Below are 27,139 nucleotides of genomic sequence, written 5' to 3' on the forward strand. Positions count from 1 at the left end.
AAAAGACAAAAACCAAACTTCATGTATTATTCGTGACTGATCGCTAGAAAGCGATAAAAACCTAAAACCTATTTATATTTTACATCAACTCTACATTTTAACCGTCGTATTATATGATGGATATGAATAGTACGTATCGGAACCTTTCAAGACGGCTAGGCTCAGATTTGTATTATCGAACTCCGGGCCAGAATTCTTTCATGCATAACATCAAAAAAGACGACGAACAGCCTCTATGGCTGCACTAGTCGCCTCGCCTTCGGCAGCATGTTCTTCTGGTGGATTGGCTGAATGGCAAGTTAGCTCAACCGCAATATGTTTTTGTGACCGCGGAGATTTCCACGATTGAATATTTCACTTACGATAAAAGAAAGCGGCCACTGCGATAATGATGTAAACAATCACGCAGAGAGCCCCTTCTAGATAATTACTCTTTTGGTCCCGTAAGAAATTTCCTACGACCAAAATGGCTAGGATCAGGACAACGATATCAAACATCTCAAAGTTGAGATCCAATCCCTTATTCAAACCCCAGGAAATGATGACAACCAAAGGACCGTTAAACAATGCTGTTTGAATCGTTGCGCCAAGAACATGGGATAACGCGAAGTTCATCTGATTGTCGTAAGCCTCATCTACCGCAGAAAGATGCTCGGCAGCTTTTTCAACCAGAGGAACAAGGATAAGGCCCATAAATGCATCAGAGATATTATGTTCTTTTACAATTGTTGGTATCTGTTCGACCAAACTGATGGCAATGAGAGTCACTAGAGCGATTGAGATTGCAAGAGCAATAACACACTCAGTCAAGGTAAGCTTGTCTTTTTGCAAATCTCTATGGCGATCCTCGTCCTTTTGTTCATCTGCTTCCAGAATAGCATCGTATATGCTGTGATGAGTTCGCATCTGGAAAAAGACGTACGTAGCATAAGCAATTATGAGAAGTACAGATGTGATGCGAGATATGTTGAGGACTTTTTCTGTGATAACCTCAGGGGTGAGTTCCGCAGAGGTTTTCAATGACAGGGCCGTTGCGAATGCCGAGGGTATAATGAGGCCAAGTCCACTGTTGTAAAGTCAGCGATACGTAAGTTGTCTATAAGAAAGTCTCTTACGCCGTCAACAACAGTCCACTTCCAACTTCACTAACAGCTTCGTCGAATACCTGCTCTAAAATGTATTTTAGCAACAAACACCAAAGAATACGAGGAATTGAGCCTACCATCTCGTGTTAGACCACCAACAAAGAAGCACATCCCTAAACATAATAGTAAGGTAGCTAGCATTGAGCCTAAAATCGCAGCTTGAATGACCCCGTATTCATCTCTGTTTGAGCGGGTTAGTGATTGTAAACATAAAATAAGATGACACTCCCTGACCTTGTTAGAAGGACTATAAAAAGAATCATCTCCACAAGACTTCCAAGTGTGGTTTCCAACAATATGCCAAACACCTTTGGTAATTTTCTCGCCAGCTCCTGTCCGGCGAAGCCAATCAAATTCGCACAGGGCACCATCGCGATGTAATTGAGGATAAAAACCACCAGATGGAGGTCGCCCCTGGCATATCGAACAGCGAGTGCTGCAGGCACAACAGGCCAGAGAATGTTGACGAGTCGAGAAGCATCACTGGTCGAAGTCCAGCAAATCTTGAAGAAATGGAAAGGGTGTATACCGCGTCTACCACTTTCTCCGTCAGGCTGAATACCCTTTGTAACTTTGTAACCCTTATGATTGACTCTATGTGTAGGTAGCATGTGGTGCAGAGTTTCTGATAAGTTATGATGTGCGGTCGTCGAACGTCCAGTACTAGTTTCGACTGAAACCTCCGCAACGTGGCCGTGGCCACGGCCGTGAACTTGCGGTGGTGAAGACATTTCGATATCTTCCTTTGGCGCCGTCGAATGACTGGTTGTATGGTGTTTGCGTCTATGAGCTGGTCGCTCTGTTCGAGGCATGATGGGAGATTTGGATGTGGAGAGTGGAAGGTGGACGTAATGACTTCGAAATTGCAGGTCGTCGTTGCCGTTTTTCGTTCTCTGTAAGAAGAGGTTGTTATGATTGTCTTGATTGTTCGTTCGTTCCTGCGAAATTAATTGGGTCCAGACCTCAAAAGACACGATGTGCTATTCACTATTCAAGAAAAAAAACACGATTCTGGCGGTGAAATCGAAGTAAAATAAGATTGCAGCGTGAATAATCCCTCAAAAATTAGGAGAGACAATTCAAGGCATTTTTGACACCACAGCTGCCAAGCACCCAGCCGACAAGCTTGGCGACAGCAATTTGAACAAACCGGCTTTTGAGAAAAATTCTCAAAAGATGAGTTATTACTTCTGCTAAGATACAATCAGACCTTTTAACCGCTGAAACACGGCGCAGCCGAAATGGAGATGAGTGAGCCGGCAATGATTCTCTCAGCCATCGGGCTACTCGTCCAAGCAATTTGCTGTCATTCTCCAACACCAATTGAAGAAATGGCGATGTGCGCCGAGCTATACACTGTAACCATGACAGCCCAAAGCAGTGACCACGAGTATAAATACCTTAGAGCTGAGGTGATGAGAATAAATAACTCCAACCATTTATTACCAACCTTGAAAATGAAGGAAATACCTAGGTATAGACAGTGAGTATAGCATAAAATGGTCGAAATCGAGTGTGAAACGGTGGTGATTTTTTAAAAGAGGAATTGGGTGGAAAAGTGTAGATAGATGGAGGGGATGACATTTATTTATATGTTCTTGGGTGAAGTAAAGGGACCTTTCGCTTGGCTATGCTTAACTATCATGCTTGACATCTTTTTCGGACCCTTCTTTTCTTCATTTCTTGACATCCATCATTCCAAGAGACTTATACTTATTAGTAAATATCCGTAAATAGTCGAGTTAGATTCGAATTGTCCAACAGTCCAAGAGATAATGGTGTCTCCGCCCCTCGAGTAATTGCCAAATATTATCAATTGGTTTCAACTGAGTGGACTGATGACTTCCGGTTTATCCGATCTTACTATCTCTGTAGGGCTTAATTAGATGGCGAGGATAGGTACATACTAGGTATCCAGAAGGATCTATCGAATTTCCAAGCATTGACACAATAATTTGGGCATGTTGGTGAGCAAGGTGATGTCGATTCGATAGATTCGAGAAGATGTATGTAGATGGATTATTGTATGTACAGTATGATACAGTATTCTTATAATTATTATTGTGGTGTGTATGATTGTGGTGCGTATGATTGATCAATTCGAATAACTCCTGAATGGTATAAAAACAATATATTACTCCTTGGATATCCTCATCTCAGAATGAATCGTCGAAGAGATCCCCTTCACCCTATTCCCTTCAACCTTGAACGCCAAACCCTCCTAGATATATCCACTCCCAAGGTATCATCACCAATCATCACCGGCATTTCCCCCTATAATACCCCTTCTTATGGAGCATATTTCGCTGGGTCATGTTTTGAGATAACATACCAGGCATCTATGAAATTCATAAGTATATCGACAAATACACAGCACAAGACATGGACGTGAACGTGAACGTGAACGTGAACTTACGGATAACACCTGGAATCCAACCAAGGATGGTCAAGCAGATATTGATAAGAAAGTCAACTCCACATGCAGTCTTCAAGAAGACGGCCAAAGGGGGAATGAAGATTGCAACAATGTATGCAAATACGTCCGCCTATGAAAATCAAAATCGTTAGAAAGATGTCTACAATTCCAATGTGATATGAGAGAAAGTATACTTACAGAAGATGAAGCAGCCATTATGTCTTTAGTGTTGGAATTGAGTCGGATTAATTGATATTTGAGCGGGTATTGGAGATGATGTTTTGATTGATCAATGTACGAAAGTGTTCGATGTAGTTAATTCTTATAATTAAGAGTATTAATATCCATGAAGTCAATGAAAGTGGCTTCGTTATATACTTTTTCTCTCCCTCCCAACAAAGACAATACTTCAAATCTTGGCAAGACCAGTCGCATGGATGATGAACTAAACTCTATAAATTGGAGTCGAGATGACGTAGATTTGCTATGGCTGAGTGTGGCTAAGGTAATGCTGCTTTTTGTAAAACTCCAGGATAATTCTCATAACACTCCAATTAAGTTCCCAAACTCAACATCGAACTGTTATAACAGCAGCAATATACGCACAGTCACAGCCACAAATATGGAGAGAGCTTCGGCATTGACTTCCGAACTCTCTACTTTAGGAGAACTCATGATGTTCAAAAACACCAGGATTCTATTCATATCACATCACATCACATAACACCCTATCGTATGAAAAATCAAGGTTACAACAATGCCGGAAGACCAAGCCGTATATACGGATACGAATAGGGAAGATCCAGATTCAGTTCCTGAGAAGCATACTTCCAACATCAACACCCAAGACTCCACGATCTCATCTGCAAACTTAAGCTCGCCGTCTACTTCCCCGTCGCCACATAGCAAGCCCTGTACTATATGCCACACACCTCGCGATGTACTGATACGATGCCAAATTGACGATACGAAAAAATGGCATTTCGTATGTACAGGTAAATGTTGGAAGGATGTCAGTGGAGGGAAAGTAGATGGCGATGGCAAACATCCAGAGTATAGATATGGAGGGATGTGGAAGAACAAACATGAGGCGGTTAGTGCAAAGATTAAGGGCAAAGCAAAGGATAGAAATAGGAGGAAGAATGCTGGGAAGTCGGAGGGCAATGCGACGAATGGAGAAGCGGGAAATGAAGTTTGAACTTGGGAGGAACAGATGATTTTTGAAAGGAACCATCAATCATATCCGGGAGGATCCATTGTGCGAAGACTCCGCAAGTGCAAGATGTTTGAGACAACCTATTATGGCGAGAGAAATATGATCAATAAGGAAGAACTCGCCGTTCGCGCGATTTGAAGAGTCATTGCAATATGCAGCGAGAAACTCCACAACAAATAAACGTGTAAACTGATGTCTCCCAGGTAGACATTAATTTGCGGTACATCAGCCATCATCAACTTAGAGAAAAAATACAAGGCTAGGCTAAAGAAGCGCATACGGAAGTTCATGTAAAAGTCCTTGAGATCACCAGCGACAAAATCCAGCTATATCAACTTCCACAATTCTATAAAACATCACAAAGCCTTTCAGCTTAAGAAGTCCATCGCATAAACCTACACCTACAATACAAGCGAAACCACTTCCAGCTCGTCAATATATATCCCACTACGCGACCAACCAACAAGCACCCACACGTCTCGATGGCGCAGCGGTAGAATTCATCATTCTCGAGAATGTCGTCCGCCTTTCTACTTAGCATTGTCAGGGCTTTGATCGGACAGTGACATGATCGAATATATAAATTATCAAAAGGATAACATATTCGATTGTGGGTCATTGGGGTTAAAGAGCGTCGCGCTCTGAAGCTTTTGCTGTTTTGATGGGTGGAAAGAAGTATGGGTAGGTATTTCTTTGAGTGGCTTTTTTTTGCTTAGGGAGAATCTTTGGGGGGTATTGGGGTGTGTGATGTTTTTGGAGGAGGGGTTTTGAATTTTAAGTGGAGCTTTGTGGATGAAGTAATGAGTTGAGGTGAGAGTTGAGATGAGAGTTGAGGGAGCAAATGAATTGAGAGTGAAGTTTGAGTTGGCTGGTGGGTCGTTGCTTGGTGGTGATGGTTGTTATTCACCTCCTGTGCTATTGCATTCGTAACCAGATACTGAACCGAGAACTCTTACCTTTATACCTTCCCTTTTTTCCAATCACGTATTCAAATTTCTCATACAAGTTTTCCATACGTCTTTCAATTTCTCAGCCGGTTCTTCCCTTCAAAGATGGCCTGTTCAACTTTGTAGGTTCACACCTGTACTGTGTATCATATTTCTCTTCATCACAAGTCAGCGACTGCCCGCCTCGAAAATAGACTAGTCTCATGTTTTTGTTTCGATTGCATGCTTCTGCAGTGATCTTAACCGTAGTTAATTTGCCAAAGTCAACATGAACATGGTTATACAGTTCACTGGTTTCTCCCCTCCTTAGCTTGGAATCTTCATCTTTATCTTCATTACTATTCTTCCCCAAATGCCGTTAACTAATCACTACTTTCCCCACTACCTTATCACTTCAGCGCTCCCCTTTTTTCACTCACTCACGCATTATCCTCCTTTACCGCCTCGTCATTTCCCCCCCTCTCCCCACCTTTCACATTGTCTCCCTTTCCCTTTTCCTCTCACTCTCCTCCCCTATTTCCCTCTATTTCCCAATCTCCACACCCCCCTTACGAGCCTCCCTCGCCGCTTTCTCCCTCACCTTCTTCTCCCCCATCTTTTTCTTCTCCACCCTACACTAGTCTTCTCAGCTTTTCGCATACGAGAATTCAAAGGAGGATTTGTCTCAGATGGAGATGCTAATGGCGATATACAGTCTCCTTTGCGACCTATTCTCGTTGCGATCGGGAGTCTGAAGGTTGGTTTTTTCATTTTGCTTGGTGTGGTGTATATTTTATATATTTGTAATGGATGTGATAGAAGGAATGAAATAGAGGGATGGGTTTTAGAAAGCTGTGTATTGAGGGTGGAACTTGGAGATATATAAGCATGATATTACTTGGAGCTAGAAGCTCTGCGAATTCAATGTCTGCATTTGGTACAGACTACTGACTTCGATTCGAATCTACGTTTCTACCTCCTTTGTTATGTTTGTTACGGACAGAAACTTACAATCTTTATCCTAAGTTTCAAATTCCCAAGATATCCCAAACATGGCGTTGGGGAAAAACCACTGCCTCGCCCGTGTCACCATAGAGAATTGCTTGGTCTTTGATAGAAAATGTTTCATAAATTTTTGTGCGTCTTCCAAACTTCTATGTTCAAAATGATAAACATCTCACTAACTGAAAAACAACCAATCGCTAGTCAATCACTGCTCCATCCTCACAATTAGTAGATGGTATAGTTTAACGTCAATTCCGGACTTCAGTAGCAACCCCATGACTAATAACATCCAGCGCTATGTCAAGTGCACATTTTCAAGTTTTCCCATGGTAACTTATCCAACAACTTGGTATCTTCCGCTGAAGCAATGATTAAAAATGCTTTTGTCCCATGTCATAAATCCTCCTCAGACATCCATCAACAACCCAATGTCTCACCCTCTTTCATACTCTCCACTCCTATCATTCCCCCAATCTACCACTCAAACATAGCACTCTCCCACGCCTCAACCTCATTCCCTGGATACGGTTCTGGCTCAAAGTAGGTCGTTCTGTCAATTGGCTTCTCCGCCTGTCTTCTCAGATCATTCTCATATTCCCATCTCTTAGACGCGAAACTCCCTGGAGGACATCCTGGACAATCACAAAAAAATCCATAGTTTTGATATAAATTAGTGGGTACATTCGCATAGGAAATTGTGATTTCTTGACCCTTTGTTATATCACTGAGGGTTGTGAATACCATCTTGTTGATCTCTTTACGAAAACCATAAGTGCAATTGCAGAAACCAGGACAGGCGTGATTAAAACGAGAAGAATTCAGGAAAATCCCAGATTTGCCGCCTGGTACATGAAAACTATGGACAAGGTGGGTCAGTGATGCAATTATCTCACACGCTTTGAGCCGCCCTATAACAGTTCATCAGTTGAAGCGGATACACATACCGATTAGTCTGAAAAATTGCAAGAACCTTGTGAGCAGCAAGACCATGCCAATAATGCAACTTCAGATAAGCAGCTTGTTTTTCCGCTGTCAGTTGTTCAAAGTTGTAGTAGATTTGCACCATTGAAGATAAGAATAAAGGTTCCTCGGAATGAATCATAGTTCCAGACTCAATATCCACCTTTGCAAAACAGCCTAGACCGCCCTTTAGGGAAGTTCTGACTTCGTAGAACTCATTCTCGAATATTGGCGCTTTCTCTGGAGGAGGAGAGGGAGGGGTAAGTATACGTGGTGATGATTTGGAACAAGCAGGGAGATCGGCTGCCTTTGATGAAGTAGATTTTGAATCAATTCCTGATTTTGAATCGGGCAATGTAACTAACACTGGTGGCGTCAGGCACAGTGGGGCCAACAACGATGATTCAGGAACAGGAAAGACCAGAGAAGATGTGATCGAGCTTTTTCGGGTCGACACTGGAAATTCCAAGAAAGATGGGGACTTTGGCTTTGAGGGAGAAGCTGGCGGTGTTAAGATTCCTGCCAGCTCTCTCTTGCTCTCATCGAACTTTTTTTCTTTGGCTGGGGATACACATCTGTAACTCTGCAATAATAGCGCTGGTTAATGGAGGTTGTGGTACAAGGCAAGCTAAAGGTTCCTTACCTTTCCAGTTTTCCACATCATAGCTATTCTAAACCATTCTTCAAAATGACTGGCCTCTGCCAGTGGGAGTGTGTGAGGAGCCGTGGCATCCATTGATGAGCAACGTTAGATGAGTTGGATATGTGTGTTTCTATCCGTGGAGAAGAGCGGTTGAGTAGCTTTCAAATGTGAAATGGAAAGAAAGTAGACAGTATAGAGTTTTATAAGAAATAAATATTGATTAATGTGATGGCTGATCGAATGTCCAATTCAAGGTGGAGAAATGAGGGAGGAGAAACGGTGAATATTTGAAAATTTATTTCTGTTGTAATTTTGGAACAGGAGGGACTCCTGTGCTTAACCAAAAGTGAAATTAGGGGCGCTTTAAAAGTTCGAGCTAATAAGCATTTTTTTCTGTACTTGCGTTGGGAATTCAATATTCGGAAGTTACTCTTCTTGTCAACTTCATCAGTTGCTTCTCATGAAACTGCAGGAGAAATGAGCTTATATGCACGTCCACGGACAGCAGTAATTTCTCGTCGCTGAAAATTCTAGATACAAGAGCGTATCTGCCCTAGTTTGGGATAGGACACTTTCTCTCTTTATGAAGGAAAGTATAGCTGCAAAATCATGTCCTGTCGAAGATAATTATTATTAGGTAGACATGTTTGACAGCAAACACACGCAAGAAAAAGTAAAAGCAAAAACGAAACGGCAGCAAATAAGAAGCACCATTGACAACCGCATGGAAAGCACCTTTGAAGAGTACCTAGATAAAGTTAAAATACACCTGCAAAGCAGCAAGTGACACAAATAAATTACAGGAGTCTCCCATGCTGGAAATACGGGAAGTTTGCCGTTTGTTGTTGCAGGAGAAGAAAGTTTTCTGCCGGAAGCCGAACTTTATGTAGCTCGTTGAAACGCTAGTAAACAGGCAACTATATAGTCAATTGATTCATTTGCATCAAAATCACTCACGTCAAGAATTAAATTCTCAAATGTCTCAACTACTGAGATGAGTAGGCGATGAAAGAGTGTTTGTAAGCAGGCAGCGCATCCAGAAGTCATGTTCTCAGGTGTGACAGTTAGGTTGATCATACAGAATGAGAGCTTGAGTGCCGAAATTTCAAGGAGCACATTTTCAATAGAGCATCTCTTGATCGGGTCAGAGCCTAATTAAGATAGAAGATCACAGATACATCCACACTTTCAAAAGTTGAAGCAATAATAATTGGTTCTTCAGATCTCTTAATTCGCTCTAATAAGTGCATAGAACTACCTCTGCTATTGCAAGTACATGACAAATGTGAATGACCTAACCACTACTATATGGGCAACTGAATTCACTTATTTTGCCATTTTTTGGAGATTCCACTTTGAACGGCAGGTCGCTAATGTTGTTAGCAAGAGTCATCGTTCGAATGGGCATTACTAACCTCAGCAATTCTATCAATCCACTTCAATAGATGCGGGAATGCATTCATGTCTTCCTTGGTGAATGCACCAGAGAACTCCCATGCACTTAACCATGCTGAAATTCATTGTCAACGAAGGCACCATACAGATTGTCGAGACAACTTACGCCAAGTTCCAATATCTGCAACGGAATATTTTCCTTTTCCATTGCCAGCCAAGTAATCACGAGGCTCACCAGTATATTTGCCCGACAAGCGAATTTCGAGCACCCCAAATACGCGCAGGGTCTCGTTCTTGAATCTCTCTAAAGCTTCTATGTATCCACCGATCTTAGTTGAATGCTGTGCATGAAGTTAAATGGCTACTAACCTGGACTCTTCCCCTTCATAACCTTGGAAAAGTAGTTCGTTTGGCCTTGGTACTACAAATTGAGGTCATTAGCAATGCTAAAACATCATGAATTTAGATGGAATTTCTAGAGAATGCGGAGAGTTCAGAAACCCTCCATAAAACAACAATGGTATAGATAATATCTCCATGCGCGGACTTACCGGGGCACCCTATCAAACAGTTAGCCGGGAAGTATTTTCAGGGCGACGAACACCTTACACTACCATGCCAGAAGAACAGCCATTGAAGGCATTCGTTTCTCTCCAACTCGTCCTTGAATCCAAAAAGATCCTTGTTATCGAACTCTTTTAAGAGATAAAGCAATTCTGCACTGGTCTCCATAACAGGAAATGGAGGTGTCTTGGTGTTATCGATCAGAATAGGAATTCGACCTGCAAGATATATACTAAGCATCGACCTCCCACACAGCTTTCTATGATAACATACCATTCGGATTCAACTTCAAGAACCAGTCTTTCTTTTGCTCATTAGTTGAGATATTAATAAGAGTGTGGGTGTCTGATTTTTTTCTTAGCAAGGACTCTATACACTTCATTACAGATGGCCGCTCATTACATTCGGTTCCATATGCCGCCTTCAACTCCTCGAGCATAATCTGAACTTTTTTGCCATTGGGCGTTGACATTGTTACAAGATGAAGTCCCTTCATTATCTCAGTCAGCTGTATAGTTTGGTACGCAACTCGATAGCAACTAACCTTCGCATTTTTGACTTCATCTGGGGTGCCTTCGAGATAGAAATCGGAAGACATGATGGGTTTATCCTTGATAATGCTCGAAACAATTGAAATGGACTGGAGATCTTTGAAATTTGAGATTTGAAATGTTCACTTTGATAGAGAATGGAGAGGTGAAGTGAAGTGAAGAATACGAACAAAGCATGAGTAGTGGGGATGCGTCGATGCGGGGATATCTCACCAACGTCATTGACTTTTAGTCTACTGGTAGAACGACAAATGTTTATTACTTCATCATGGTTGCACAACTGGACTAAATGCGTGATTCTGACAAATGCTATGATTTACTCACCTACCTAGGTACCTACCTACTCAGCTACCTACCTACCTACCTACCTACCTATCTAGGGTAAAAGTCCATCGACAAGCGACTTGGTTTGACGGTCAGATGAACATAGGTAACCTGGGGAGGGAAATGAGCCGGCGAGGCGGCAAGAAAGGGAAAATTCGACTCGAGCGGAATGGCCCAAGAATATTAACGTGAACCTTTAGGCCAGTGTATCATTTCGTGTACATCTGTGAATATGGTGAAGATTCCGGATCGATACAGTGTAAAACAACGGTGAGCTCAAGATAAGGTTATTCATGGATCCTACAAACCCCCACTTTCTGTCATCCTTGATTAGCCGTTGCTATGGTTATAGTATGTTGGAGTTGTCGCGCATCGATCAAATAGCAATAAAATGAAGGCCCCGATATAAGTTTCCAGTTCCAGGTTGTAATAGAGGATCGATCAACTTGTTTGTGTGGCCCATCAATAGTATCATGAGACTTCCTCTTCGGCATTGACAGACTTTTTTCACCGATTTCCTTGGCTACACAATCAACCAAAAGAGATCATTCTCATCCTTATACAACAACATAGTATCATACAGATGAACCAACCAATTGACTCATTCCAATACAAGGAATTGAAACATGGCCTAGATGAGATCCGGTTACTGCGACTCCTTCCCTCAATTTCGAAAGACGACGTTATATGTTGTCGGCTTATCCACACAGCTTTGCACAGAGCTCCTAATTATCGAGCACTTTCGTATACTTGGGGTGCCAAAATTTCCCCAGAGTCAGTGATTGTTAATGGAAAACGCCTTTCCGCGTCCAATAATCTCATTGGAGCTTTGAGGAGATTACGGTCTCAAGGAGAAAATGACGAAAGCTTTCTGTGGGTTGATGCCATCTGTATTGACCAGAACAATATACCAGAGCGGAATAATCAAATAGCTAAGATGAGAACCATTTTTCAAAACGCACAATCTGTACCTGTTTGGATTGGTTCCGAGAAGGACAATAGCTCTCTAGCCATCCGATTGGCCAAAAAAATGAACAAGGCCACAAGGAATCAAGTGATAAAAATGCTCCATGACCCGCCAACACAGGATCAGTTGATGGCTTTAATAACACTTTTTCGTCGGCAGTATTGGTGGAGGATATGGGTCGTTCAAGAAGTTGCCTGTGCCAAAGAAGCAATTGTACTCTGCGGAGACGAGAGTATACCCATAATGGAGCTTTGTAACACCTGCGATATATTAAAAAGAGAAGAACACTTACTGTTGTCGATATACCTGAAATCACCATCATTTGTACGAACTCTCACCACTGGGGGGCCAAAGAGCTTGCAAGTATCAAGAGATCAGGCCCCTGATGCGGTCACCTCTCCTCTCTTTGAGCTTTTGCTTTCTCACAAGAGTAAGAAGTCGTCAGACCCAAAAGATAAAGTGTACGCATTGGTAGGGATATCAAAATCACGGGAGTCTTTTGGTAAAATTGATTGTTCATTGTCAATACGACGTGTATATACACACACTGCGAGACATATAATTCAGGATTCTCGAAGACTGGATGTTATATGTGTCAATCAAAGAAATCAAACGGCGCCCGACAATGACGGTCTTCCTTCATGGGTACCGAACTGGACAAGACCTCCCCAAAGCCGCCAGCCCACAATAATTGGACTTCAACATAGCAAACCTCAGTTTATGGCTTCCGGTGACAGTTATGCCAATGTGCAATTTCTTCAAGATGGATATGTCTTGAGAACTACTGGTGTCATCTTAGGGAGAGTCCAAAAGACAGGCTTGTCCTTCAGAAGAGAATTAAACTCTAGAGATAACAATGGTAGGGGTCTGAAGGTTCTACAAGAATGGTGGAGTATCGTTGTCTCTAAGAGAAGACCCTCCCTAGGAGAGCAAGGAGCATTCTGTAGAACGATCTCTTGTGGCAATTGGACCTTCAACGATCACACCGAATACGCCATTCGAATGAAGGCCCTTGCAACAATATTGTCGGAACAACTACCCAAGCTCAGTTTTCCATTATCTTCTGTCTCAACGAATGAGGAAACTCTCGATGAGAAGGAACGCTTAGCACTTCTTATCTCCGCTTGTTGGACAATGAACAGACGCCGCTTCATCATTTCCGACACAGGAATCATTGGACTTGGACCATGGAACTGCTCCAAAAATGATTTGATCTGCATTCTTCCAGGTTGTAGATTTCCTGTCATATTGAGCAAGACTGATAATCGCTACATTCTCGTGGGAGAGGCATATATCGATGGCTTCATGTATGGAGAAGGGATTCGAGCAGTTAAAAACGGACTATATGAGCTGGAAACATTCGAAATTCATTGATGGGAATTGGGTATTCCAAATCAATGTTAATGAGTCATGTGAATATCAATGAAAAGTCAATGGCAGGAGGTCGAATATCTTACGAAACACTCAGACCCGCCGATCTGAAGGGATGAATGCCCAACCGCCAAACATACGACGAACTACCCATCATATAATATTACTTCCATCAAACATGCACTCTATTATCCCCCATAATACATAGATGATGGCCAAGCATCTGAGTCGTGAACTCGATATATTGTGGTGGCTGGGTAACATTTGAAGTTTGAGGTCGTCAATGCCGTTCAACCCTTACTAACAAACTCTATTTTCCCCCTCCTACGATTTCATCTCTACCTCACGATCTCCTATCACCATGCCCTTCTTTCAGATGTTCCAGAAGGACTCCGCACTGACGTAGTGCACTCGGCGAGAAGATTAGACGACGTTGAAAAGTGCTTCATGCACTGAAAATTAAGCCCTATACTCGCGGCTCATATTATTGACATGAATGCATTTACCGTGGCTACCCCTGAAATAAGGCTGTGTCTTTTCCTCTCACGCGAGGGATGTGCTGGCACTTGGGCTCGCTTGAGGGGTTTCACTCCCTAAAAATTATGGGATGATTTGCTGGTTCTATGGGCATGAATGAAATTGCGAGCATGTTCCTTGCAAGGAGAAATTCATTAATCGTAGTAACTTCACGATGACTTCAGAATATGGGGTTGAGGGAGATCACAACAATCAATAAATAATGGCCCGGCAATGCTTTGAAAAAATTTAATCAAGAAAAAAATCTCTTTTCCTGGTACCGCGCGTTCTTCAAGAATCAAGAAGTATAGATATAAGTGATCTGCTCTTGCCTTTTCCGAAGCTCTACATATAACTCGACTCAACTCACTCAACATCAATCTTCCTTATCCAACTTACAATTTACAACTTCAACCTTACCAACTATTCACGAAAAGAAATACAATACCATCATCAATTACTATCAATTCACTTTGTCAAATCTCCTCATACAACTCCCTGGTCAACAAACATACACTTTCTTACTCCCATCATCAACCTCGACTTCGACTTCGAGTATCAACCATACTCTACAACAAAACACATATAAATCTACTACTCAAATCACAAACAGTACCCCTTAAAATACAAATCCTACATCAATAAAAATGTTCTCCAACCTCGCCTATCTCCTCAGCTCTAAATCCATCACCCTCTATATCCTCTACACCTTCCACGTCATGCTAGGAACTTCTCTTGTTTTCACCGCTCTCTATACCTATGGTGTGCAGACGAGCAAAGCCATGGCAAGGGCCGCTGCACTCGAAGCTTCCGTCAACAGCGGAAATGGCATTGCTGGATTTTCCGTAGGCAAGGCGTTGAATGGAAGTGCCGTTGAATTTGAAGACGATATGGAGATTGAAATGGACGGCATGGATATCGCGATGGGTGGCTTGAACCGAATCAAGGGAATGAGAAAGGTTAAAAGTATGATTGGATTGAGCAGTGCGAAAGCGGGACGGGAGAATGCAAGCACGGGATTTGAGTGTGCGGATGGGAATGGGGAGGAGGGAATTAAGTTTCGAGAGATTTGTTATTCTTCTGGGGGAAAGGAGGGGGTTGCAATGAATGGGCTTGGTGTGGCGGGAAAGGGAATGGCTCTTGAGATTTCTTGAGGGCGAGAAGGTATCAGAGTTGGAGGGTTATGTCTTTTGTGTTTGTCTTTGGGGAGAGATGCGAGCTAGGAAAGCGGGTATGTGGGCAATGATTGATGAACAAATAATGATGGGAGGCTTTGGTTTGACAGCAGGGAATCGACGAGGAAGATGAAGGAAAGAGAGACGATAATGACAATGAGGGATGGAGGAATTGCGATGTTTGTTTGCTTATGACTATGATTATGCTTTAGATATATGTTTATACCCAATGGAGAATACAAAGATTAGGAAAGAATTTCAATATTGATACGGATGCATGGTGTGTTCTCTTCTCTTGCTGATGAATGTATGACTCTGTGTACGTGAATAAACGATGTTGAGATGAGTTTATTAGTTATGAGTTGTTCATAGTTAGCGTTTTTGTTGACCTGTTCAGAGTGTAACCCGACAATTTAATGTAAAGCTTTCAAATACCTGAATCAATTAGGTGATCCGATCACTTTGGATGATGATTTCAATTTGAATGTTCTCATGATTTCAATCCTCCACTTGCTTTAGAAAATTTGCATCTTTGCATTTAATTTAAACATTGTTTTGCGCCCAAACATTGAGAGTTTACAATCAGTCTACTAGTCGGGATCATTGGGAACCATGTTTATTAGTGGTCTGGACTGCAGTCTAATGAGTAGCTCACCTCGCCATGAAATCAAAATGCGCTTTGAAACACTATAACGGTGCACTAAGTAAGAACAATGTTCTCATTCATTACAATATTGTGTTAATTTGAAACTTTTCTTGAATCATCATAATTTCTATTCATTACTGGGTATTTATCACTTAAGATATTCCCTAATGTATCCTCCCAGTTTTTGCAGACCTTCTTTCAAGACCTCCGTCTCGCACACAAATCCAATTCTTACATACCCTTTAAATTCCTCGCCAAAACATTTAGAACCTGGCAAGAACATAACCTTGGTCTTCTCGATAACATCCACACAGAATTGTACATCATCCACTGGCTCCCTTCTGTTTTCCACTTTGATAAAGGCTGTAGTGCCACCATTTGGCTTAACCCAAGACAGGTTTTCGCTATGTTCGTTGACAAAAGCATCTACAAGTGCCACATTGGTTTTGGCAAGTTTGATGTTCCTGCCAAGGAGTGCGTGGATGACAGATTGATTCATGGCATAAGAGGCAACTTGATCGTCCAGCTGCGAAACAGAAATAGTGGTGTAATCTCGAGCTTCTGCGAGAGCTTCGATGATAGCTTTGTCCTTGCATGCGACCCAACCAATGCGAATACCAGCCAGCGAGTAAGCTTTTGACATGGAGCCAGTGACTATGATTTTCTCGTAAGGCATGGATACCATCGATGGAGGGAATTCTGCATCAGCTACTGATATTCCGTGAAACAATGGTCGATAAACTTCGTCGCTCAAAATAATGATTCCTTTTTCTCTCGCAAGCTCCGTCAAGCCTTGTAAAACGGACTTTGGAATTGTAGCGCCTGTGGGGTTGTTTGGATTATTGATAATAATCATCTTGGTATTATCTTTGACTAATTGCTTCAGCTCCTCTAGATCAGGAATGAACTTCTTTCCCTTGCGTAACTTCCATAGCGAGACCTCCGCACCGAGACTTTGTGGAACAGAGTATAGTTGTTGATAAGTTGGATGCACACAAACTACATGATCTCCAGGGCCAATCAACGTATATAATGTGAGGAAATTCGCTTCAATGGCACCGCGCGTGAGAAGTATACTCTCTGTTGATAGAGGCGAGCTAGTTCTAGCGGAATAAAGAGACGCTAGACGTTCCCGAAGAGCGGGCGATCCACGGATATGTCCGTATGTGAGTTTGGTCGAGGTTGATATTGGATGAGGCAGATTTGGATCTTCGGATAGCTTTACGAGATCGTCAATGGAGATGGAAGCTGCACATGTCTCGGCAATATTGAGAACCCCAGGTGTGACCTCATATTTGTCCATCCACTGGAGTTAGAATGTTAGAGATATTTCAGTTTTGGTGGAGAATGGAGGGGTAATACTTGTTCTACGGCGAAAGGCTCAATCTTGACCATGTTTGAGATGGTATATTGTATATGGGTTGGAGAGTATTGTCTAGAAGAGAGGACTAAGAGATGTTGGCATTTGAATTGGACATCTTCGCTTTATATATATTCAACAAACCTACATTTTCAATATTGCAATAGTAATAAGTTGTCATATGGAGTATATCTGAAGGGCGTGGATGACATTGCATTGTGGAGATTGTTAAACCTCGGCCATCCCCAGGAAAGAGTGAGGAATCAGAACCAATAGGATGTTGGAGATTTTGTGAAGCTTAGACACAACGTTTGCCCTGACATACTCTACTTTACGTAGGTACTGTGCTGATTGAGTACATCCATTGTACATTGATATACCTAGGTAAGATAGAGAAACTTTGGAAAGTCTTGTTAACATGTATGTATACATGAGGATTGATAGAAGCTTTCGACTTGAAAGATGGTCGAATGGATCTTCATGAAGCTTTCCATGTCCATCCACCACTTTGAGATATGAACGGTACATGAACAAACATATACATCTAAATCTATGTAATCGTAATTTCTAATCCATTCTCAAACCACCCAGCTTATCTTTTTATCTTTTGGTTCCTGACAGCTGCCTCGCCTTTGCTCCAGGTTTTATCAATCCCCGCTTATTCTTGTTAGGGCGGACAGGACAGGAGACGGACAAGCTAAAACTCTCTCCGATGAACGCGAATATGAATGATATGACATCTACCTAAGCTGTTCAATCAACTCTTCTTCACTACTTGATGACAAGCTTCATTTTGTTTATTATTAATTTTGTTATTCTCTCATTCAGCATCTTATTGAGTTACCACGCAGGCATTTCTCTTTAGTTCCTCTCTTTGAAATTCACTACTATTTGTTCGTTCCAAGTATTATTCGGATCCTCTACGTAATCTACTTTACATGGCATCAAGAGTCGTCGCTTCACCGCAGCATTAAGCTGGTTCCATTAGCAAGCTCCCACTTTCAACAATCGCGATTTTCGCAAACATTCACGAACGATGAAACGACTTCAACTAGGGACTGTAGTCCTCGCCACTCTGTCTCTATCATGGAACGCGCACGCTTTCGCGAATTATTCGTCGATAGACTCGATGAAAGCCCAATTAGCTCTCATGGACGACCGACCTGACGATTGTCCTCCTTGGTATTGCGCCTCTTCTTCTAGGCCAGAATCTCTTGCTGACTGAATACAGTTTTAATTGTTTACTGCCCGCATTTACTTGCGGACAATATTCTGACTGCAATCAATATAATGGCAAATGCTCTTGTCCACCAGGATTCGGTGGCGATGACTGTCTCCAGCCAGGTTAGCCAAACTTGCTTCAAACACTGGAAAACATTTTACTGACTCTTAATAGTTTGTGGCTCTTTGGCAGATGGAAAGGATCGACCTATGCGAACGACAGATTCATGCGCTTGCGAAGATGGCTGGACAGGAATCAACTGCAATGTCTGCACGAACAACAAGGCATGCAATGCTCTAATGCCAGAAAAAGAAGGAGGCGTCTGTTATCAAAATGGCGAGGTTGTAAAGGAAAACTACCAGATGTGCGACGTCACAAACAGGAAGATTCTGGATATCTTGGATGGCAAGAAGCCCCAGGTTACTTTCACCTGCAACGCTGAAGTAGAGACCTGCGACTTCCAGTTCTGGGTCGACGAGAGAGAGTCGTTTTATTGTTCCTTGGATACTTGTACATCGGGCGCGCAAAACGATTATGACCGCAACTCGACCAGCGCAAAATGTGAAAACATTGCTTGCAAGTGTGTTCCGGACCGAATGCTTTGCGGTGAAAACGGATCGGTTGACATTTCGGACTTCCTCGACCAAGAAATTAGAGGCCCTGCAACCTTCAACTGTGAGCAGAAGGATGGTAGCAACGAATGTACTTTCAAGGAGCCTCAAATGGACTTGCTTATTCAACAAATGTTTGGAGATAGCAGCATTTTTATCAATTGTCAGGCGGGAGAATGTCTTTACGAAACTGAGATTCCAGGATACGAACGCCCTATCAAAAGAATCAACACGCCTTTGATCGCAGGTGTCATTGCTGTTGCATCTCTGTTTGTCGTTGGAGTTATTCTTTTAGTTTGGTACTTGTCTCGAAGGCAATTCAAATACGGCCCTATCCATCTAGACGATTCCGATGACGAGAGCATCAAGCTAATGACCGATCACAAGCCCGCCTCCCTATACTTCGAGAATGTTTCGTACAATATAAATGGAAAGCAGATCTTGACTGGTGTTCAAGGTGTAGCTCATCCTGGCGAGATTATGGCCATCATGGGTGCATCTGGAGCTGGTAAAACCACCTTTCTTGACATTCTTGCTCGTAAAAATAAGCGAGGTGTTGTTCAAGGAAATTTCTATGTCAATGGCGAAAAGGTCACAGATAACGAATACAGAAGCGTCATTGGGTTTGTTGATCAAGAAGATGCTATGTTACCTACTCTTACCGTTCACGAAACGATCATGACTAGCGCTCTTTTGAGATTGCCAAGAGACATGGGAAGATCAGCCAAGGAGCAGAGAGTCTTTGAAGTTGAGCGACAGCTTGGTATCTCTCATATCAAGGATTCCTTGATTGGTTCTGAGGATGGCAAAGGTCGCGGTATTTCTGGTGGTGAAAAACGTCGAGTTGGAATCGCTTGTGAATTGGTTACCAGTCCAAGCATACTGTTCCTCGATGAGCCAACTAGTGGTCTCGATGCATACAACGCATTCAACGTCATCGAATGTCTCGTCAACCTGGCTAAGGACTATAAAAGAACGGTTATATTTACCATTCATCAACCAAGATCCAACATTGTGGCTTTGTTCGATAGATTACTCCTTCTTGCAAAAGGGAGAACGGTCTATTCTGGTGAGTTCAATCTTTGTCAAGAATACTTCGATCATATTGGTTACGCCTGCCCACCTGGATTCAACATTGCCGACTACTTGGTTGATTTGACAATGCATGTTGGTACACCTCGTACCCCGATTGATGATACTACATCCGATTTCAGACACGGTGTTACACCAAGCGTTGGAGCAAGCAGCACTAGAGCGGTTAAGTCAATTGCAAGCATCTCTGGCGGTAGCATTGAGGAGCCTGTTGTTGGTAGCCCAAGCGAGTCCTTGTTAAGACCTAAGGGCAAACGTCGTGACTCTGTAAGGGCAAAGCAAGAACGTGAACTTTTCACTCGTAAGAAGAGTGGAGTCGAGACTCCTACTTCTCAACCTGATGAGGCACCTGTAGACCCAGAGGCGAATCAGCATTGGCTTAGGATGTCAAGACAACATTCATCGATTGCCGAAGATCCAGATAATTTACCACCTGATGCACCTGGATCTGGTTCAGATTTGGATGTTCTGGTATCTTCTTATGCACAATCTCCAATCGCCAGAGATCTTCAGGATGACCTCAAAAATGCTGTTTTCGCCGCTCAAAATGCCAATGGAACCACGAATGGACATGTACAGGATAACAGCGCAATGGCCACAACTACGATGGGCAGAGGATATGCAAGAGTTGGATACCTTCGACAATTTGTTATTCTTTCACAACGTACCTGGCGCAATCTTTACCGAAATCCGATGTTGATGTTGACACACTACGCAATCGCAATATTGTTGGCTGTACTCTCTGGATTCTTGTTTTATGGCCTGACAGACGACATTCCGGGATTCCAAAATCGCTTGGGACTTTTCTTCTTCATTCTGGCGCTTTTCGGTTTCAGTACCCTCTCCAGTCTGAACGTCTTTGCTACCGAGCGAATGGTTTTTGTCAGAGAAAGAGCAAATGGCTACTACTCTCCTGTCACGTATTTTTTCGCCAAAGTTCTCTTCGATATCGTACCACTCCGAATTATTCCTCCTCTCATTATGGGCTCTATTTTATACCCTATGACTGGACTTGTAGCTGAAGCTCCCAATTTCTTCAAATTTCTTCTCATCCTCGTCCTCTTCAATCTTGCAGCGGCCGCAATCTGTCTCTTCCTTGGTATTGTCTTCAAAGATAACGGCGTTGCAAGTCTCATCGGAAGTCTTGTCATGCTATTTAGTCTCCTCTTTGCCGGTCTTCTACTCAACCATGATGCTATCCCCAAATCCGCTCTTTGGCTACAATCCTTATCGATTTTCCACTACGGCTTCGAATCCTTGATTGTCAATGAAGTCACATATTTGACACTCGTGGATCAGAAATACAAACTCGACATCACCGTTCCCGGCGCTGTAATCTTGAGCAGTTTCGGATTCAACACACAGGCATTCTGGCCAGATGCAATCAATCTCGCTATTTTCGCTGGTGCCTTTATCTTCTTAGCATATGTGGCGATGCATTTCTTGTTGGTAGAGAGACGGTAAATGAGGTTGGTCGACCGATGGTTGATACACGGTGTGGATGGATTGATTGATGCTGAGTTCGGTCGAGAGGAATAGATACTGCATGTAGAATGTATGATTGGTATGATATGGATATGGTAAATGGGTTGTGGTACATATAATGAATTAGCGTAGTATACACTGTTGTCTTTCTTCATGTTGTCTTTTTGACACCTTAGCATTATCTAATTGGTTTAGGCATCAGGCGTAAGGAGTTTAGAAATGTATATTTGAAAACAACACAATGGATATCACCATTTGGAAGTGGAACTCTGAGCTTTTGGTGTATTTGATATCGATCTCATGTGTACGTAGGTACTTTATCCGTGTTTCGAAACTCTACCCATCTAGTTATATTGCTCTGTGGTGCTCAATTGAAGTTAAATGTGGAATGGCGGATACTTAAATCTTTACTTAGAGGTCATATGATATGAACCCCTCATCTTATACTCGTGAAATCACCACCTTCAAATAATAGGATCACAGCGGGGCAGATGGATGTTTTGATGCAATTGTATTGAGCACCGATGAGCTACTCTATCCGCTTAGAACATCCACATAGCTGCCGATTATTGAAACTGCACATGAATACTCATTCATCCCCAATTAGATTTACATACTTGAATTCATCACACCCGGACATGTATAGATAGGTCCGACGTGAGCTTTTCGCTTCTAATGGTTCCGCCAGATATTTTTCAGTAATCTCATTCCGCTCATCATTTAAAACAGTAAATGTTATTTGAATTATCTCTCTATCTATCCAATTCAAAGATTGAAGATTTCACATACCAAACACCTAGTTCATGCTCCGACGCCTGGATTTCACCTATGGCTTCAAGATTCGTTATACATTAGAACACGCTTCTCTCATCGTTGTGAAAGCTGGCTATATACTGTTGCACCGCCCAAAGCTAGTAATATGCCCATGGAATCTTTGATGGTGAGGACTCGACCTTCGCTCATGAAACCGTAGGTGAGGATTATGATTGTTTTGACACTAGACGAACGGGTTAGCACATGACGTTTGGATGTAAGATAATAGGAAAGGGGTTCATACTTGGAAGCAACATTGAATGTCAATGCTGACATCCTTCCAATAATCAAGAATTGACTCAAATTCAACAATGCAGCCGCCAATCCACTCAAACCCAATGCAATAAGTGTATCCCTCGGTATAACCGACACATCTGGTTTTGTATCGAAGAACGGTGCCAAAAACGCCAGAATCAAAACGGATATCGGGGCTTGATTAAGTAAAAGTTGTGGAGAAGAGACTTTGAAATCGGTGAGTTTCTTGCCAATCCAGACTTGATAGAATGCAGTTACTACAAATGCAGCAATAGCAATGGATGCGCCAAATGTGGTAGTTCCTGAGGCTCCAGTATTAGTTAGACCTACACCCACGCAGACGCTGGCGAGGGCGAGAATGGTTTGCGCGGAGACGGCTTTGGAGAGGAAGACGTATTGGAGAAGGGCCACGCAGGGTGTGGTCATTATTTTGGCGAGTCTGGTTTGAAGATGATAATTAGTGGAATGTTGGAAGAACGGAGAGAATAACTGACTGATAGAAGCCCACAGAGTTGAATGCTAAACTCAAATTTCCAAGTATGAGAAAGCCCGCGAAGAAGCAGCATAATGGAAGCATTTGAAGAAATGGCAGTCGTATAGGGACAAAAAGCTTGAAGGAAGAACGACTAGCTATCCATAACACAATGGTTGTGCATGTAAAATGCCACATCGCAAAGGATATTTGCATATTTCGCAGCTGAGGGTCTTTGAAGATCCTACGTTGTCATTAGATCTTTTGTTTTGGCATCAAGGATAGAGTTTACACAAACCATTTATTGAGAAAAACAAGAACTACTGTGCTGATGATATTCAACCCAATGCAAGCAATATCGATGATTTTACTCGCCAGACCCTTCTTTCTTTTCCCCTCATTGCCCTCATATCTATCGTTGTGTGCCTCTTCCCCAATCATCGGTTTCGACTCTGCCTGTTCCACATCTTTCTCCAAAGGTTCCATGTCGGCGGCCATTACTGAAATTCACGAGTTGCGATTGAGAGAATGATATATCCACAAGCCCTGTTTTGATAAGCTCAAATGAGGTAACGCTCGAGTGTATATATTGCAATTGTATGTCGATCGAATTGGATTGCAGTTGGCGATGGCTCAGCGTGCGGCAAGCTGGAATTCACAGACAGGCGCTATGTGATATGGTCATGGACAATGCGGTTAGGTTGGCGGTAAGAGTTAAAGATAAGAAGCCATGAAACCTAGAATGCGGAGGAAGATAGTGTTATCATGACAATCTTCGAGTGTTATGAGTCGTGGCATAACAATGTACTTATATTATAACCCATGAAATTGTCGTATACCGGGTGATGAGCGGGATATTTTAGCATTGCTCAGCCTCGTCCGTTTAACAGATTTCATCGCCTCCTTTTTGACATATTTCTTACCTTGATCTAATTGGTTGATCTGCAAGATGTGCATTGCACCGAACCAAAGAGAATCTGGGGTTGGTTGTCAATATTATCAAAAAGAGAGCCTCGAGAGCTCCGATGTAAGGGGTGGAAAAGATGTATATGTAGGTATGTAGGTATAAAGGTATAAAGGTATGTATATATGACCGGTTGGAGGCTAACAAGTTGTCCGAACTGCTTTCTTTCTGTTCTTCTCATCAACATCCTCGACAGCATGTAGGTACAGTACGGACTCTGTACCAGCCAGCACATTTGGTACATCACATTACCTTACGATGATGATCTTCGTACATGGAAGTTTTTCCTATTCCAAGATAAACTTTCAAATCCCCTTGAATGCATCAAAGTATGAAAGTCACTAGTCCTTAAACTCCAAAGCGTCCTTTTTACTGCACAGATTGGGCGGTGACAGTACAGATTACCCCATTCACGTCCCAATAAATAATACCCTGAAATTTGCTGGCAGATACATTTCACCAATTCACCCAGTTCACCCAATTTATCTATTATTTATTTTTTGAAATTGGATTGATACCTCCATCTTCTTATCTTGTGACTTTCTCAAGATACATTCATTCAATTCTAATTTCAATAGACGGACTCGGTTCAACAATTGACTACCGTGGCCGTTCATAATTCCCATATACAATCGAGCACATCAACTCGCAGAGAAACGAAAATCCACAACAACTTAGTTCAACTCTTACACATATTCCGCGTATTCAGAAACTTTGATAATCCATTTGTCAAGTCATCTTTACTTCATTCATCATGGGTCTCGTCAAAAATCTCCTTTACTTTTCTGTTCATCCAAATCAGTTGAGAGCAATCTTACAATGGTATATATTCTCAACTCGTACATCTCCTCAACTGCCATCACTAACACACGAACCAGGAAGCTATGGCACGACCCAGTCCATATCAGAGATCCATCCAAGGAACCTCAATCCCTCAAAGATTGCTTCAAATACCTCGAGATGACCAGTCGAAGTTTTAGTTCGGTCATCCAAGAATTGAACCCCGAATTGCTTGTGCCAGTCGCCCTTTTCTACTTGATTCTACGAGGCTTGGATACTGTTGAAGATGATATGACAATACCATTAGGGAAGAAGGAACCGCTGTTGAGAGCTTTTGACGACATCATTGAGAAGGATGGATGGACATTCAACGAGAACGGACCAAATGAAAAGGATCGAGAACTCTTGGTTCACTTTGACTGTGTCATCACTGAATTTAAGAAGTGCAAGCCAGCATACCAGAGCATTATCAAGGACATTACTAAACAGATGGGTAATGGAATGGCCGATTACGCGAACAATGCAGAGCACAACATCAATGGCGTCAACACTATCAAGGATTATGAATTATACTGTCATTATGTAGCCGGTCTCGTAGGAGATGGCTTGACAAGATTGTTTGTCGAGGCCAAGTTGGCAAACCCAGCTTTACTCGGCAAGCCAGAATTGTCTGAATCCATGGGTCAATTCCTCCAAAAGACAAATATCATTCGTGATATTCGGGAAGATTTTGATGACAAGCGACGCTTCTGGCCCAAGGAGATCTGGTCGAAGCACGTCGACAAGTTTGACGATCTTTTCGACCCCAAAAATAGGCAAATTGCTTTGAATTGTAGTTCAGAAATGGTTTTGAATTCTCTTCGCCATGCCGATGAATGTTTGTTTTACATGGCAGGCATTAAAGACCAGAGTGTCTTCAATTTTGTTGCTATTCCACAAGCCATGGCAATCGCAACCTTAGAGCTTGTTTTCCAGAATCCTAATATCTTTGAAAAGAATGTCAAGATCACAAAGGGTGATGCTTGCCAATTGATGATGGAATCATCACAGAATTTGCGTACGGTTTGTGATATCTTTAAGAGATATGCAAGACGGATAAATAAAAAGAATTCGCCCAAGGACCCCAACTTCCTCAAGATCAGCATTGCATGCGGAAAGGTTTGTGATTTGATTCTATTACACAAACATACAAAACTAACTCCCTTTAGATCGAACAATTCATTGAATCTATATTCCCATCTCAAAATCCTGAGGCGATTGCTTTACGACAAGCTGGTGAAACATCTGTCGCAGAGAAAAAATCGGCGGCTGAGGAAGCAGAAGCCAAGAAAGATGTCTTCTACCTCATGTTGGCAGTATTCGGAACCCTGATAGTCGTTTCTGGACTTATGGTATGTTTTTCCCCCTAGACCCATGAAAGCTCCACTAACACTTATCTAGATTGGAGCAGCATGGCTTGCAGGAGCTCGATTCGACGTCGCTTTGAACGAAATCAGACAAGGAAACTTCGCACCGAAAGATAAAGGTATCCCAGAAGTGCAAAATACTGCACCTGCATTTGATCATGCGGAACTCTAATTCTTTACTTTTTTGTGATACCTCTTTTTAACTCACGAGTTGGCTAAGCGCGGCGCGGCGCTAATGAACTCTTATACAAATTCTTCTTTTTCCTTGTACCTGAGATTTGTTAATTGATGTACCATAACTTAGGGGCACGATGTTGATGGAAATAATGGGATGTGTATTAATGACTATTTCATCTGAGCGTTTGATGTGTGATATGATGTGAAAGAATGGGGTTTCTACTCGAATAAGATGTTCAATAACTCTATTGATTGGATGCAGGTTTCCACGTATGTTTGAATGCATTGCAGTATCGCATCCTCAACAAGTGTGCCACTTCACAATTGGAAACAGGATATGGTTGCCAACTCGTTTACGAAATGGGGATATCGGGCTGCAGTTGTTGGCATTCATGTAAGCAATATAACATATAATAAGAATAAAATCCTATACACCCTCGGGGAAGGAATTTCACTGGGGTGTTTACAATCATTCCTTTCCTTTCTTTACACCTATTTTACGTAGCTTTGTTGAATAGCCAAATTTAAATCGACAATCTCAACAAGAACGAATATTGAAATCCCATATATAATTTGAAAGTCTAGCATTCTCATTCCTTTCCATTCCCTATGCAAAATAACCACAATGGCATACACATGGCATCTACTTACTACGCTCCCACGCTCAAATCCACAGATCGTG

General features: G+C 42.2%; 11 protein-coding genes across 11 annotated transcripts; 5 read left to right on the forward strand and 6 right to left on the reverse strand.

Moving 5' to 3' along the window:
* Positions 1-210: 210 nt before the first annotated feature.
* Positions 211-1,957, reverse strand: EAE97_007194 (uncharacterized protein; the record flags this gene model as incomplete). Its single annotated transcript, XM_038877708.1, has 5 exons — positions 211-287; positions 363-1,066; positions 1,116-1,170; positions 1,223-1,326; positions 1,380-1,957. The coding sequence occupies 5 exons, from the start codon at positions 1,955-1,957 to the stop codon at positions 211-213; spliced, it is 1,518 nt and encodes a 505-aa protein (XP_038731193.1).
* Positions 1,958-3,434: 1,477 nt separating this feature from the next.
* On the reverse strand, positions 3,435-3,923 carry EAE97_007195 (uncharacterized protein; the record flags this gene model as incomplete). The annotated part of the gene is made up of 3 exons (XM_038877709.1): positions 3,760-3,923; positions 3,562-3,691; positions 3,435-3,484 (listed from the first exon to the last, which is right to left on the reverse strand). Exons 1-3 carry the CDS (start codon positions 3,775-3,777, stop codon positions 3,435-3,437), a joined length of 198 nt encoding a protein of 65 aa, XP_038731194.1. The 5' UTR covers positions 3,778-3,923.
* A 395-nt stretch (positions 3,924-4,318) lies between these two features.
* EAE97_007196 (uncharacterized protein) lies at positions 4,319-4,759 on the forward strand (the record flags this gene model as incomplete). The annotated part of the gene is made up of 1 exon (XM_038877710.1): positions 4,319-4,759. One exon carries the CDS (start codon positions 4,319-4,321, stop codon positions 4,757-4,759), a length of 441 nt encoding a protein of 146 aa, XP_038731195.1.
* A 2,423-nt stretch (positions 4,760-7,182) lies between these two features.
* Positions 7,183-8,404, reverse strand: EAE97_007197 (uncharacterized protein; the record flags this gene model as incomplete). The annotated part of the gene is made up of 3 exons (XM_038877711.1): positions 7,183-7,564; positions 7,653-8,251; positions 8,312-8,404. The coding sequence occupies 3 exons, from the start codon at positions 8,402-8,404 to the stop codon at positions 7,183-7,185; spliced, it is 1,074 nt and encodes a 357-aa protein (XP_038731196.1).
* Positions 8,405-9,633: 1,229 nt separating this feature from the next.
* EAE97_007198 (uncharacterized protein) lies at positions 9,634-10,868 on the reverse strand (the record flags this gene model as incomplete). Its single annotated transcript, XM_038877712.1, has 9 exons — positions 9,634-9,681; positions 9,727-9,821; positions 9,873-10,019; positions 10,076-10,127; positions 10,258-10,266; positions 10,316-10,488; positions 10,544-10,615; positions 10,673-10,760; positions 10,815-10,868. The coding sequence occupies 9 exons, from the start codon at positions 10,866-10,868 to the stop codon at positions 9,634-9,636; spliced, it is 738 nt and encodes a 245-aa protein (XP_038731197.1).
* An 860-nt stretch (positions 10,869-11,728) lies between these two features.
* On the forward strand, positions 11,729-13,486 carry EAE97_007199 (uncharacterized protein; the record flags this gene model as incomplete). Its single annotated transcript, XM_038877713.1, has 1 exon — positions 11,729-13,486. The coding sequence occupies one exon, from the start codon at positions 11,729-11,731 to the stop codon at positions 13,484-13,486; it is 1,758 nt and encodes a 585-aa protein (XP_038731198.1).
* A 1,160-nt stretch (positions 13,487-14,646) lies between these two features.
* EAE97_007200 (uncharacterized protein) lies at positions 14,647-15,153 on the forward strand (the record flags this gene model as incomplete). Its single annotated transcript, XM_038877714.1, has 1 exon — positions 14,647-15,153. One exon carries the CDS (start codon positions 14,647-14,649, stop codon positions 15,151-15,153), a length of 507 nt encoding a protein of 168 aa, XP_038731199.1.
* An 815-nt stretch (positions 15,154-15,968) lies between these two features.
* Positions 15,969-17,215, reverse strand: EAE97_007201 (uncharacterized protein; the record flags this gene model as incomplete). Its single annotated transcript, XM_038877715.1, has 2 exons — positions 15,969-17,126; positions 17,183-17,215. 2 exons carry the CDS (start codon positions 17,213-17,215, stop codon positions 15,969-15,971), a joined length of 1,191 nt encoding a protein of 396 aa, XP_038731200.1.
* A 1,001-nt stretch (positions 17,216-18,216) lies between these two features.
* EAE97_007202 (uncharacterized protein) lies at positions 18,217-21,569 on the forward strand (the record flags this gene model as incomplete). The annotated part of the gene is made up of 3 exons (XM_038877716.1): positions 18,217-18,362; positions 18,412-18,524; positions 18,577-21,569. The coding sequence occupies 3 exons, from the start codon at positions 18,217-18,219 to the stop codon at positions 21,567-21,569; spliced, it is 3,252 nt and encodes a 1,083-aa protein (XP_038731201.1).
* An 888-nt stretch (positions 21,570-22,457) lies between these two features.
* EAE97_007203 (uncharacterized protein) lies at positions 22,458-23,628 on the reverse strand (the record flags this gene model as incomplete). Its single annotated transcript, XM_038877717.1, has 4 exons — positions 22,458-22,587; positions 22,648-23,097; positions 23,153-23,374; positions 23,429-23,628. The coding sequence occupies 4 exons, from the start codon at positions 23,626-23,628 to the stop codon at positions 22,458-22,460; spliced, it is 1,002 nt and encodes a 333-aa protein (XP_038731202.1).
* Positions 23,629-24,848: 1,220 nt separating this feature from the next.
* On the forward strand, positions 24,849-26,452 carry EAE97_007204 (uncharacterized protein; the record flags this gene model as incomplete). The annotated part of the gene is made up of 4 exons (XM_038877718.1): positions 24,849-24,916; positions 24,973-26,032; positions 26,083-26,265; positions 26,315-26,452. The coding sequence occupies 4 exons, from the start codon at positions 24,849-24,851 to the stop codon at positions 26,450-26,452; spliced, it is 1,449 nt and encodes a 482-aa protein (XP_038731203.1).
* Positions 26,453-27,139: the final 687 nt, after the last annotated feature.

This window comes from Botrytis byssoidea, assembly GCF_014898295.1.
Source record: "Botrytis byssoidea strain MUCL 94 chromosome Unknown BBYS_014, whole genome shotgun sequence".
NCBI lineage: Eukaryota > Fungi > Ascomycota > Leotiomycetes > Helotiales > Sclerotiniaceae > Botrytis > Botrytis byssoidea.